Consider the following 13,258-nt stretch of genomic DNA (forward strand, 5'->3'; position numbering starts at 1 on the left):
TTAAGTCTGATAGGTGCAGAGGAAAGGGGCACTACCCGAGCTGCGTACGTGTATCTGGTCAAAAGAGGGGTGGGGGCATGACTTGCAAGGGGGCGGTAGCCCCCAAGTTACAGAAGGGGAGGTATTGTGTACAGGCGACTTGCTGATCCTGCACAACTGGTGTGGTGCCAGGTGTTTGTATGTGGGCCTTCGGGCTGCTCCGGGCTGCTCCAGGCAACAACTTGTTGGAGCACGTTATAAGACAAACCTGGCCGGGAGTAGAAAAAACTAACTCCCAGAATGCACTACTAGCGTACTCCAGGTCTAGTCTTAGCTGGCCACAATTGACAACCGAACATGCACGTTCTATTGTTAAGGGTTTGGCGATATAAGGGTTTTGGTTTGGCAGTCCCCGTGGCGTAGTGGTAAGACGCTCGCCTGGCGTCTTACCACTTTCCTGGTCTCGCATCCTTCGCGAGCACTTTGTCCTGGGTTCGTATCTTGGCCGGGGAGGATTTACTGGGCGCAAATCCTTAACTGTAGTCTCTGTTTAACCCACCAGTAAAATGGGTACCTGGTTGTTAAACGATTAGGCGAGGCCGTATTCCAGGGAAAATTAGGATTAAAGACTTGCCCGAAACGCTACGCGTGCTACTGGCTGTAAAAGAATGTAAAAACTCTTGTATATATAAATACGTAAATAAATAAAAATATGATTTCGTATGATTTCAGATGCTATTGGTCTATAGTCTTTGTACAAATGTTTCACACCTTTGTGAAGCAGGGCTTTATCACCTGTTTATATGTCGTCCTTCTTTAGAATATTACTGTGGGTGTGGGCTAGTGATATAGGTGTGGGTGGGTGTACTAATACCGTGCCTCAGGCTAGCGAGGCGTTGTCTAAGTATAGTGAGGACTTCATTGTGTTGTGGCGTGAACAGGATGCTCAGTGATAACGCCGAACACACCACTACCACCACACTGCTGCCTCTGTACCTCCACACCCTGCCACTGTAACCAAAACTACGCGGATACGATCAAAACATAAAAAGTACCGAGGGGAATAAACAAGATGGACAAGGACAGCTTTTTCAAATTAATAGAAAGTACAAAGAGGACATAGAGGTTAGCTGGAAGTGCGAATTTGTCAAAGAAATGTAAGGAAACAGTCTGTATCCTGTACGGATGTCCATAAATAGTACCGTATACTGTATACTGAAAGAAGTAGAAGCCACCTCTACCTACAACTTTAAAGCCAGATTTGACAAAGAATTCGAATGTTAGGATAGTTAACTTATACTGCAACAGGTACAACGAGGCTAGTACGTGGGACATAAAAATGTAGACCTTGCTTAACCGTAATGACTGATTGGTGAGTATTGATTGAAAAATACCACACTGCTGCCTATGTGCTACACCCACCCAACCCGACCTGTGTGGTAGACTCGCCCACTCCAGCCCCCGCCCCACCCACTGTTCAACACCCACCCACCTCGGCTTCCGTACAACACCCAATTGGACACAAGATGTGTGTGTCTGGGTTCCTTGCTTATTGTGGGAGCTGTTGGCTCAGTAGGCATGGTTGCTGGCTCCTACACTTGTGGTCTGCAGTTCAAGGCTCCAATGGTCCAAGTGAATGAAAGTCTTGTTATCCACGAGAGGATGAGGGGGGGGGAGGGATAATAATTTTGTGGGGGGCCTTAAGACCTTTTTGATGGCCTACTAGGTGTTATTAATTTCAGTTATTCTTAGGCAATGGATGATTGTTTGACTCGTTTAGTGGTAATGGATGACTAGAGCTTGGCCACTGGGGCATTCACATTTTACTACATTTCAGGAAAACATGGAATGCACTTGCACTGCACATTTATAACTCTTGCATAAATATCACTATGAGCTTTGTAACTGCATTTTTGTGTTAGTTTCTTCTAATTAGCACTCTCCCCACCTCTCCTTGCCTCCTCCTCCTCCTCTCCATCTCACCCTCCCCCTTTCTATCTCGCCCTCCCCCTTTACCCTTATAATGGTTTCTTCAACTTTTTTAAGTTGCCTCTTGATAAGGGTCCAAGGGGATGCAGAAACATCATGATTCATGTGTGGTCTGGGTTATATGTTGTCACCTATGTTACTGTGACGTATTCTATGCATCTGGGAGTGTTATTTCCTAAGCCGACCTTACATTTGTCTGTACTGTATTAAATTGTCTGTGCCAGACCATTCCTAACATTCTTTTAATGACGTTTCTGTATGGGATGGTTATATGAATGTCATATGAATGACATTGTTATATGAATGTTATCTGTATGAATGACATATGTTATATGAATGTTATATGAATGTCATCTAAATATAGCACTGTGTAAATATATAAATTAAGTTTTTTTTTAGTTGCCTTTATTAAATAAATACAGTATGTCATGTGGTTTAAAGAATACTTAGTAATATGTACTGTACTTCACTTTATTACAGGCCTCTACGATTGATGGCCGCCGAAAAGGAGCATGTCTCTTCTGTCAGGAATATTTCATGGACCTGTATCTCTTGGCTGAGCTCAAGACTATCTCTCTTAAGGTCACCACAGTGGATATGCTCAAACCACCACCAGACTTCAGGTTTGTGTTATCTGGTAATAAATTAACTAAATGCTAACATAACATTTTAATATATTTAAATAATATTTTATAGCAGCATATTCATTTACACGTGATGATGTAAAAGTTATCTTAAAAATAAAGAGAGAGATAGAGAGAGATAGATAGATAGATAGATGTAGATAGATATAGAGATAGAGAGAGAGAGATATGAGAAAATCTTTGGTCTTACAGGAAATATTATTACTTTATTCAAAATTCCTCTTGGGGTGGGAGCTTTGGTGTTAAATATGCCAATACAAAAATAGCACAAAATAATGGATATACTGTAACTGGATTACTTTGGATTTAGGAAAACCTGTTTAAATACTTAAAAACAAGAGTTGTTGATTTATGAAACAAATTACCCGGGTAATATGGTAGACGTGTGAGCAATAGATTGTTTCAAATATTGGTTAGACTTGGGGGCGCTTGACAGCTGAGTGAACAACGCTCAGAATTCATAGTCCTGAGGTTCTGGGTTCGATTCCCGGTGGAGGCAGAAACAAACGGGCAGTTTCTTTCACCCTGATGACTGTTCACCTAGCAGTAAATAGTACCTGGGAGTTAGACAGCTGCTACTGGCTGTCTATAAATAAAGGCAAAAGTCTCTGGGGATGTGTAACAAAAAGAGGCTTGGTCGAGGACGGGGCCGCAGGGATGCTAAGCCCCAAAATCATCTCAAGATAGACATACAACATATACACCTGGATTCAGTTAACTACTGTATATGGAACTGACCCCAATTCATTGCAACCCGAGATTTCTCTAGGCTGCATTTCCCACGCAGTATGAACTAATTTCACTTTGTGAAATTTTCATTTCAACCTATATAAAATTATATAGTATATATAAAAATCTATGTAAAAAGTATATAGTATATATAAAAACCTATAGTATGAAAGACAACTATAAAATGAACATGTCTGCAAACAAAATGTAACTACGTCTAACACATTTCTCTCATCCCCCAGTCTCAAAACTCATTTTGAAAAGGTAGCAGGGTGAACCTGAGTGAACAAAAACCTTGCCAACTTGAAATGAAAATAAACCATAGACTTTGGTTTTAAATATTTTTAGTAGCTTTCCCAAGGCTCCAATCATTTCTTGTAATACCGAGTCCATCTGCAAAAATCATCAAAAACGTAATTGAAGCCATATTGATACAGTAGTTAACAATCATACTTAATATTTTTCCATGCTTCCATGCTTTCCATTTCACTGAGTGAAATTATTTCAACCTGTCATATGAAGGGCAACAACCAAGAGAACCTGTCTGTAAAGAGATTTAACCACATCTTGGATATTTCCCAATCCTCAAAATCTTATTTTGAAAGGAAAAAAAAAAAAAGACCCATATTTTACTGAACAAAAACCTCTGTAACTAGAAATAAAAAGAGAACTGTAGAATTTGGTTTTAAATATGCTCAGTGGTTTTCCTAAGGCTCCAACTATTTCTTGTTATGTTGCCTCCATCTGTGAATTCAGTCCCATGTTCCTAAGCAAATCCATACATCTCCCGCTTCTTGTTCGTCAAATCGTGTGAGAAAATTTGGCATGGAAAGTGTGTGTTCTGACCAGAGATTTGGCGAATTGAATTTTGTTGAATCGAGGTTCCACTATTTATATGAATGAGTTTAAGTAGAGATAAACAGGAGCTGCCACTGTACATCCAGTTCCTGAATTATTCTTCTGATGTTCTGTGTATTTGTGTCCAGTTCCTTAAAGTTGAGCTACATTCACTTTGATTAAAATTTTCAGACACCTTAGGGTAGGCCGCAATCAATTTACCTCATTTATCCAAGCTGGTCCATGAACATAAGCTTAAGATTCTAATGTGTACTAATTTATCCTCTTTTGGAACCTATTATCCTGCTTAATAGGATTAGCAGTACTATATATTGTATCCAACCCATTCTCTCAATTTGTCACTCCATAAGAAAAACAATTTTGCTGGACAAGAAATGCAAGCAACCCTCCTAATATTGAGGCCAATGCATTGAAAAGGGCAGTACAGCATGTAGGTGCTTTCATTTTTACTAATATGTTGCATTTTCAACATGCTGACTCCTCTGAAAACATAACATATTATGCGAGAGGATGGGTTGGTATATTAGCCGTTATTCAGGTTAATAGGATGATCACATTTTTATTACCAGACATGTAGCATTTTTGCATTAATGTACTCAGATATTTTCTTTTTGTTTGTCAGGTCAAATTTTGAGGCGACTCCTCCACCCATCCTGATAGACAATGGACTGGCTGTCCTAGAAAATGACAAAATCGAGAGACACATCATGAAGAACATCCCTGGTGGTCACAATCTTTTTGTACAAGACAAAGATGTTGCTCAGCGGACAGAGAATGTTTATAGTGTAGGTGTTAATATTTAGTTTTTTGTGCTAAGTGCTGCAAAAATTAATTTAAGATAACGAGTTACAGTATTAAGAATGGCTTATTAAAGTGCCTACTAATATTTGTCGAAGGTCCTGATAGTAGTTTGAATTTTTTGTGACTGCACCCTTACCAAATTGTTTTTTCTTTTTGGAAGGCAAGTAATTGTGCACTGTACACCCAAAGAGATACTACACTGACAGAGTAGACCCTACACGATAAAACAATTTAAAGATCAGAGATACTCTGTTTATTGTGAAATAACATTGTGGAAGAATCTGATGAGAAAATGCTTGAGGGGGATGCGAGGTTATACATTATTCTTCTAGATTAATTGCATTTCACAAAAGTCAAGTACATGTGTACCTCTGCCATTCCTAATTTTTTTTTTTTTTATTCAGAATGAGTATGAAGCATTGAGTTTTGTTTTAAACATGCTCTGTAGCTTTCCCAAGGCATCAACTGTCTCTCCCAATGTTGCTGTTAAAACATGATTGGTCCCAAATTACACAAATTACCATTCATAACCTAGTATTTTCCATGCTCAATGAGTTAGGTTCACTGAGCAAATTTTTAATTAGAGCCTCTCATTTGACAGACAACTACCAAATAACCCTGTGTAAAGAGATTTCACTACATCTAGTTTTTTCCCCTCATCCCAGCTTCGAAACTTCATTTTTCAAGATAGCAGAGCCCATACCTGGGTGAATGAAAACAGTGCCTCCTCAAAATGAAAACAAACCATAGAATTTTGGTTTAAATATGCTCAATAGCTTATGCAAGACATTGTTTCTCCAAGTGTAGCAAATATCTGTCTATAAAATGGTTAAAATGTAATTGGGGGCCATATTAAAGGAGTTACGATTCATACCATATCTGAGGATACCAGGTAGTATAGAATTAATAAGGATGTCAACAAAATTTGACCCTCTTCACCCCTATTAGAATCAACTATGAAACCAGGCTTCAGTCATGGTTTTGTATTGTGAGGAGCACCCTCACCAAGAGCACTTGTTGAGCTGTCAGCTGTCTTCGTCAGAGGTAGTGACAAGATGTTTCTGTCTGAAAGTGTCATTTATCAGAATCGAACACACTCCTGCTTTGGTCTAGTGATTAGGGACAACTATAACCAAGTCACATGTAGACATCAGAAGCACATTTATTGTCCCCTGTAGAGTAGTGATTAGTATCCTCCCATGCTCACCTTGCAAATGAGACTGTCCTAAGTTCAGATTGGGATGATTAGGTACCTTCAGTGTTCATCCCAGTGCATCCAAGACAAATTAGGGACCTAGATTTAAAATTACTGATGGATCGTGGTCTGGGGAAAACCCGGATTAAAACCTTTCTCCCCCTTCCTGTGAGTTTACAAGTTTCTGTTACTCACAGCACTATTGTGGTTTTAGGAAATATCTGTACATACTGTCATAGTACAGTACCTCTGACAAGATGGGGGACCTGTTCTCGTTGAGCCCACTGTGAGATGGTGGCTCTTGGGTATAAATTTAGGTAAATACTGTATGTATAACATTAGATTTGTGTGGTATTTTTTCAAATTATTAAAATACAGTACAGTAAAAATGACTGATGAACTACAACTTTTAATGTCATTTTCAGAAATTTAAGCTGATGTTGCTGAAGCGTGATGACAGTTCAAAGAACATCCTGCTGAATTACCTACGCAAGATCAATGACCATCTAGGTGAGAGAGGGACCCGCTTCCTCACAGGGGATACCATGTGCTGCTTTGATTGTGAACTTATGCCAAAGTTGCAGCATATTCGTGTTGCTGGTAAGTAAGAGTTCAAATTGTGATTTCCTTCCAGCTATCAATATACCTGAAGTACTCGCAGATTATTTGCCACTGTTTTTTTTTTTATTCTGTTAGGTTTAGCTCAACATTGATGTGAATAGAATACAAATGTTTATAAAAATGTAATTGTATTTAAATTTTTGTATGCTACTTATTAGTTTTATTGACCAATGGTATTGGTTAGGTACGTACACATAACCAGTTGGACACAGTAAAATTTGGTTTTCTACGGTAATAATCTCGTCACTCCTGCACTGTTGCCTTCTGGTAATATTGTGTATATTCCAGTGTCATGCTCTCCTTAAACATTATTCTGTCTGACCTCAATTACATGTATGGTTATCTAAACACTTACCATCTGCATATGAGGACTAACTTTTTATATATATTCTAGATCATTTTCTGGGTCATTTGATAGATTCCTAATTCATCTAATCCAAGGGCAATTACCTAAGTGCAATTACAGGATTAGAGCTAAACTCATGGTGTCCCATCTTTCATATGATCTTTGTAGTATATTGCTTTGAAATTACTGATGGGTTTTCACAAGTCTCTTCTCACTTAAATTGTTCTATCTACAGCTCTGTTCATCCATGTGAGAGTTCATTACTGAATACAGTCAAATCTTCTTTACAGGTAAATATTTTGCCGACTTTGAGGTTCCTGAGGAGCTGGAACACCTGTGGCGGTACATGTTCCACATGTACCAGTTGGACGCCTTCACACAGTCCTGCCCAGCAGATCAGGATATCATTAACCATTACAAACAACAGCAGGTATACATTATATGTCTAAATAATTTATGAAATTTTATTGGAGGTATTTCCTTGCCTACATTTATTCTTCCATCCAACATTGATATAATTTGTATTGCAGGGCAATTGTTTGACCATTTTTTTTTTTTAATATGCAGTACAGTGCAACCTCGATTCGGCGAACTATTTGGGACCAACCCAAGTTCGTTGCGGTGAGGAATTCATTGCAACAGGTGATTTCTCCAGGAGGCATTTGCATCAATGTCTATTTTTGTCTTGTACACAATAAAAATGCATTATATTATATACTGTACCTATATACAGTATTACTATTCTACTAAAAAATACTGTATCAGTTATATTTACCTTATTATTAGAGTTATGTCATTCTTGAATTCTCGTGGAGTTGTGAATACTGTACAGTAAATACGTACTGTATTATGCAGTTAGCATTGTATTGATTATTTAGTTCTGCTGTATGCTGAGTACTATAATACAGTTTATGAAAACTATTGTACACTAAAATTACTGCAACTTTAATTTTAACACTTCAACACTATGTACTTAAATTTAACACTTGTACACTCCACACACGATGTTCTTAGATCACACACGATGTTCTTAGATGTCTGCATCAGCTCTGCTGGCTGCTGTTGTACTGTTGTACTACCCAGCTCTTGCTGGGTACAGCTGAGCTGGTTGATTTTCTGCTACTAGTTCTTGCAAAATATTGACTCATTTTGATTTGTTCTTCCTTTTGTCATCTCCTTGAGACAAATATCTTTCATCATCCTTAAGTGTTGCTAGAAGCCTGGTAACTCTGGATTTTCAGTTTGTGAAATAATATCAAGGTGTTTATCAACATGGGTTGATAACTCCTCTTCCTCTCCGTCGTCATCAACAGTCGTCAACATCTTGTTTTATAACAATACAGCTGTAGTTAAAAAATGGTAAATTCCACAATATAATCTTGCACCAGCGCACAACTCGCAGACAAAGCCAATGGCACTGGGTGCCTACTGTATGAACTCTGAGGAACTAGGTCTATACACCCTACAGTAGGCTACTGTTTGCCAGATCCAGTAACATAAATTTCTCTCAAATATTGGATTTACATATATATATTTTTGGGTTATATTTTAAGTTTAGCAACATTATTAGGATACTAAGAGCTATAAAAATACTTATTTTAGAAATGATATATTAATTTTAATATTTTGAGGCTGTCACTCACTGAACTGTTGTAACACATGTGAAGGATAACACACATGGTTCTGTGTGCACAGGGATTAGAACCGTCCACCTGTGCTCGAGTTGTTTTGAAAGTTAGAGCCATTAACATAAATAATTTCTGAAATAGCAGATGGCAATCATATTACAGTATACTGATATTTACAGTATATTACACGGCAATGCATCAAAAGGAAAATCGTGTGAGACTTACAGTATTCCCTATATCTGTCCACCTCTACTCACGTTGTTTCATCACAGAAAATGTCTATAACGAGATTTCACCACATACAGCTAGCTTCTCACGCTTCAGCTTTAAAATTCATTTTCAAAGCTGGTGGTGCCATAAATCAGTGAACAAAAATCATGGAAACTCAGTTGTTCACTTGTTGTGTGGACCACTCAAGCTGGTGTTTGGTTTATGTACTTTTTGTGCTTGCGGGGGTTGAGCTTTGGCTCTTTGGTCCCACCCCTCTATGTGGTTCACTTGTTGTGTGGTCCAACTTGTCATATGAAGGAATTATTAATTGTAATCTGTGATATAATTGGGAAAGTTTTTCACCAGTCTGTGAACTGTTACAACATCTTAAGCAAATCCACACGTTCCCCCGCTTCAGCAAACCAGAGTTCATCGAAACTGGTAAATAAATCCAGCCTGAAAAGTGTAAGTCTTAACTGGGTATTTGCCGAATCGAGGTTACACTGTACAGTATATCATTTTCTAAATTTTTTGTCAATCATAGGCATTGATGGCCCATATCTACGCAATCAATAATTTTTTCCTTCCATTTTGTTAGTATAGTATACTTACAGCTCTTCAAACAGCATGCGATTGCCTACTCGTCCTGTTGTCAGCCCACCTTAAAAATAAAAAAAACCATAAAATCTAAGAATTGGTATTTGGTCATTATACGTAGCTTTATGGACCACAAAATGAACTGTAAAACTAAGCAAGAGCTGGATCTGGCTGCTGGATTTGAAAAATTCTAAATCGATCATAAATAAATGTCCTAGGGCTGACCTTGGGATCCTACTTATTAAATAGTTACATTACTCGATCCAAATCTCTCACTACGACACTACCTTCTGTTTGTCTCTCACTACGACACTACCTTCTGTTTGTCAAAGTACTCCAGTCAGTTTTGAATTCCCTTCCCAATACACTACTTTCTGTGAGGTGCTGCTGTATATTAAGTCTACTAGCAGTCTTCTGCAGTAATTGGTTAACCCAGTCTTCCCTTCCCTTTCCTGCCAAATCACCATCAATCTACTACATTGGCTGTTTTCCATCTACTGTATCTGGTATATTCAGTCTTCTGTGATGAAGACTGAAGTACAGCTTTATTAGTCAATTACTGGATTTCTTGCCCAGTCTTTTAGTAACTATGATAACATCCTCTCCAATCAGATTGTGTTTTCTGTATCCAGTTCTGTCAGGTGCTTCTCACCTCTCTTGTTGCTAAGGCTTGTTGGAATGGCACATGTTGTGGCTTCACTTCTTCCAGTTCCGGCATTTGTCATTTAATTTTAAAGAGCACTTGGTCTTTTCTCGAGTTACTCTCATGTTTCCTCTGATGTTCTCGTAAAAGAATTGTATTGGAAAATTACAGGTTCTCTTGATATACATTATATCTTCTGTCAACTAATTTTAGTTATCAATATCAAGTGAAAATTCAAGTAATGCTCAGGGTATATTCATATTAAATTACATTTACTTCATTCACACTACTAAATGATATTCATTTAAGCTAATTCACTTGGTATTACCACCAGATATCCGTTAATAAAAAATCTTGATTGAGTAATTGAGGTCACGATTAAATAAATTGCCAACTAGTTGAGGCATTCGCTACGCAGTGTAGCTTAGCTGACTTAGTGTAAGGTACTGTATGTAGTTCAGAATACATTGTGAGATGAAATTAACAAATTATGAACAACAGCGTCACATTTTAAATATTGTGGTTAATTTATATGGAGCCCTTCATTAGTGTGTGTGTGTATATATATAACATATATATATATCTGGTCTTTGTCCAGAAATATAACTTAGTTTTACTTTCAGCTTCAGCTTTTAAAATAAAAATCTTATTTTACAGGGCACAAGGATGAAGAAGCATGAAGAGCTGGAAACGCCAACGTTCACAACATCCATACCCGCCACCATCCGCCCTTAAGTGCCACGTTCAAACAATATTTGCCAGGTGACGCTTGGCACTCACTGTTGTGGCTTTCTGTGCAAATTATGTAAATTGGTGAAAGGTAATACTAACATATCCCTGCTCGATAAATTGTCAGGCAACGTAGTTGACCATGACAAAAAAACAACAACTTGGATATCTTCTTGTATCTGAAAAAACTATGTTGATTTTTCTAATTATATTACGTGTCTGTATTTATGACACTACATTTCAGGTGTATGTAAATAGTTCATTTCTCCCGATTGAAGAAGTGCTAAGCAGTATCATTTGGACAGGTTATATCAAAACACAACACGTAAGAGCACGGTGTAATTGTTAATGCTACCTCCCATCAAGGTATTCTCCAAGTCCATAATTGGACAGATAAGAAAATATTATACTCGAGGTCTTGTTTGACCCAAATTTTCACTTTAATATTAATAAAAATCTTTAATATTTATCTGTAACTGACTAAAATAATCTCAGTTTTTAAGGTCAAACATTATCTTAGCATTCCCTGCCTAATATATAGAATATGACATGAAGGGCTATTGAAGGAATTGTGAAAATTAAGAAAGTGAAACTTTGTTTTGTGCCTTGTTTATAGCCTTTATTTTTTCTGTTGTATACTGTTACAATCTGTTAATGTTCTTTTGCTACATTCTGTCTTTTGGGATTCATTAATTTTCCACCTACATATATTTTGGAACTCCTCATTGGCAAGTAATTTTCAAAGAATTGTTTACAGCATACTTTTTTAGCTTCACCGAGAGGTTTTCCAAACTGTACATTACCAAAGTGTCTCGTCTTTCATCTGATTCCTGGGTTTCACTTTTGAAATAACTCCTATCCTTCAGTTTTCTGATGTGTAAATACAATTCCCAATATTGCAATATATCGGAGAGAAGACTTATTCCTGTATATTAGTTTTATACAAAATGGAGTCTAGAAGTTCAGTATGATTTTGGGGGAGGGAGGCGATGGGGGAGGGAGGGAGGTCTTGTGACACTTGGCAGTCAGTCATGTTACTTAAAAAGTGTCTTAAGTTAAAGCAAATTATTAAGTTTTGGAAGTATTTAGAATCACACCTCATGCATTTGTAATAATAATAATAGTAGTAGTTATTGGCACAAAATAATTGTGTATAGGAATAAGAATTAAAGCTTGCATGACCGTTGTTGTAAACGTAAGCTTCTCGATACATGAGGTGTGTGTGTGACGGCTTCTTGTGGTGAACAGAATTTAGGATGGAACAAAACAGTTGAAAAAGTTCTGTTTTTTTCTTGGTCACACCAGTTAGAGTAATATGAGAAACATTTGAGTTTTGTCATATTCTGGAACCACTTTTCACAATTACAGTAAGCAATCGAAGTAATACTGTACTAGCCTGCTCTTTGTTTTGAGTTAGAATTTTATTAAGTTTGTTAACAATATAGTTAACATGTTTCCACATGAACTTATTACGAATATATGCCTTCTTATTGTGTAAGCTTTTTAGAGCTGCAAGTATGCAACAATTTTTAAGATCTTAAGGATCTTTAGAACTTTGTTATCATACATGGGATTCTGAAAAAAATGTTAGCCTGGGTAATTCATTGTAGGCTTGATAACTGACAAGTTAAATACTTTCATTGTTGAGTTTTAAGCATTTATACATCAACAGCCTTTTGATCAAGTTGTCTATGGCCATGAGTGTTCTTAATGGCTCTTGATTTTTACAGATTTTTAAAGATATTGGAAAATAAACATCAAATGATATGGGAAGATTTTGTTTCAATTTCCTTCAAATATTAATATCTGCCTACAAATCTATATAGAATCACACGGTTGATGGTGCCTTCACATAGTGAGTGGCACTCTTATGTACTACCTGTGGGTAGGAGGGGGTGGCTTCTGCTCCACTCCTCTACATGCTGCGGTGATGCACAAGCAAAATACACCCTTATATGTTAGCCATATATGAAAACTCGCACATTCCCTTGGATTCCTTCCTTTAGGAATTGAGTCTACCCAGTAGCAGCAGCCCCTGGGGATGCAACATGCTTCTTTGGTGGGGGGAATGGGTAAAACAAGAGGTTTAGTGTGGCATACCTGAATCAATTGGCTTGTCTGGTTAGTTCGCCTAGTTTGACATCGGGTCAAGTGGGCATTGTGGGGTTCATGTTCCGATCAATCTCTGGGATACTGTTCGACCCTTCAATGGTAACCCATGTATACTATTCCAGTTTTCGCTAATGAAGGACAAAACAACTAGGCGGGAGGCTGCCTCCTGAGACGGGG

At 37.6% G+C, this 13,258-nt stretch overlaps 1 protein-coding gene across 1 annotated transcript; it reads left to right on the plus strand.

Moving 5' to 3' along the window:
* Positions 1-2,448: 2,448 nt before the first annotated feature.
* LOC138357409 (chloride intracellular channel Clic-like) lies at positions 2,449-12,742 on the plus strand. The gene is made up of 5 exons (XM_069314239.1): positions 2,449-2,591; positions 4,822-4,984; positions 6,621-6,795; positions 7,453-7,592; positions 10,898-12,742. The coding sequence occupies exons 1-5, from the start codon at positions 2,506-2,508 to the stop codon at positions 10,973-10,975; spliced, it is 642 nt and encodes a 213-aa protein (XP_069170340.1). The 5' UTR covers positions 2,449-2,505; the 3' UTR covers positions 10,976-12,742.
* The last annotated feature ends 516 nt before the right edge of the window (positions 12,743-13,258 follow it).

The sequence above is a fragment of the Procambarus clarkii genome, chromosome 78 (assembly GCF_040958095.1).
Source record: "Procambarus clarkii isolate CNS0578487 chromosome 78, FALCON_Pclarkii_2.0, whole genome shotgun sequence".
In the NCBI taxonomy this organism is placed as follows: domain Eukaryota; kingdom Metazoa; phylum Arthropoda; class Malacostraca; order Decapoda; family Cambaridae; genus Procambarus; species Procambarus clarkii.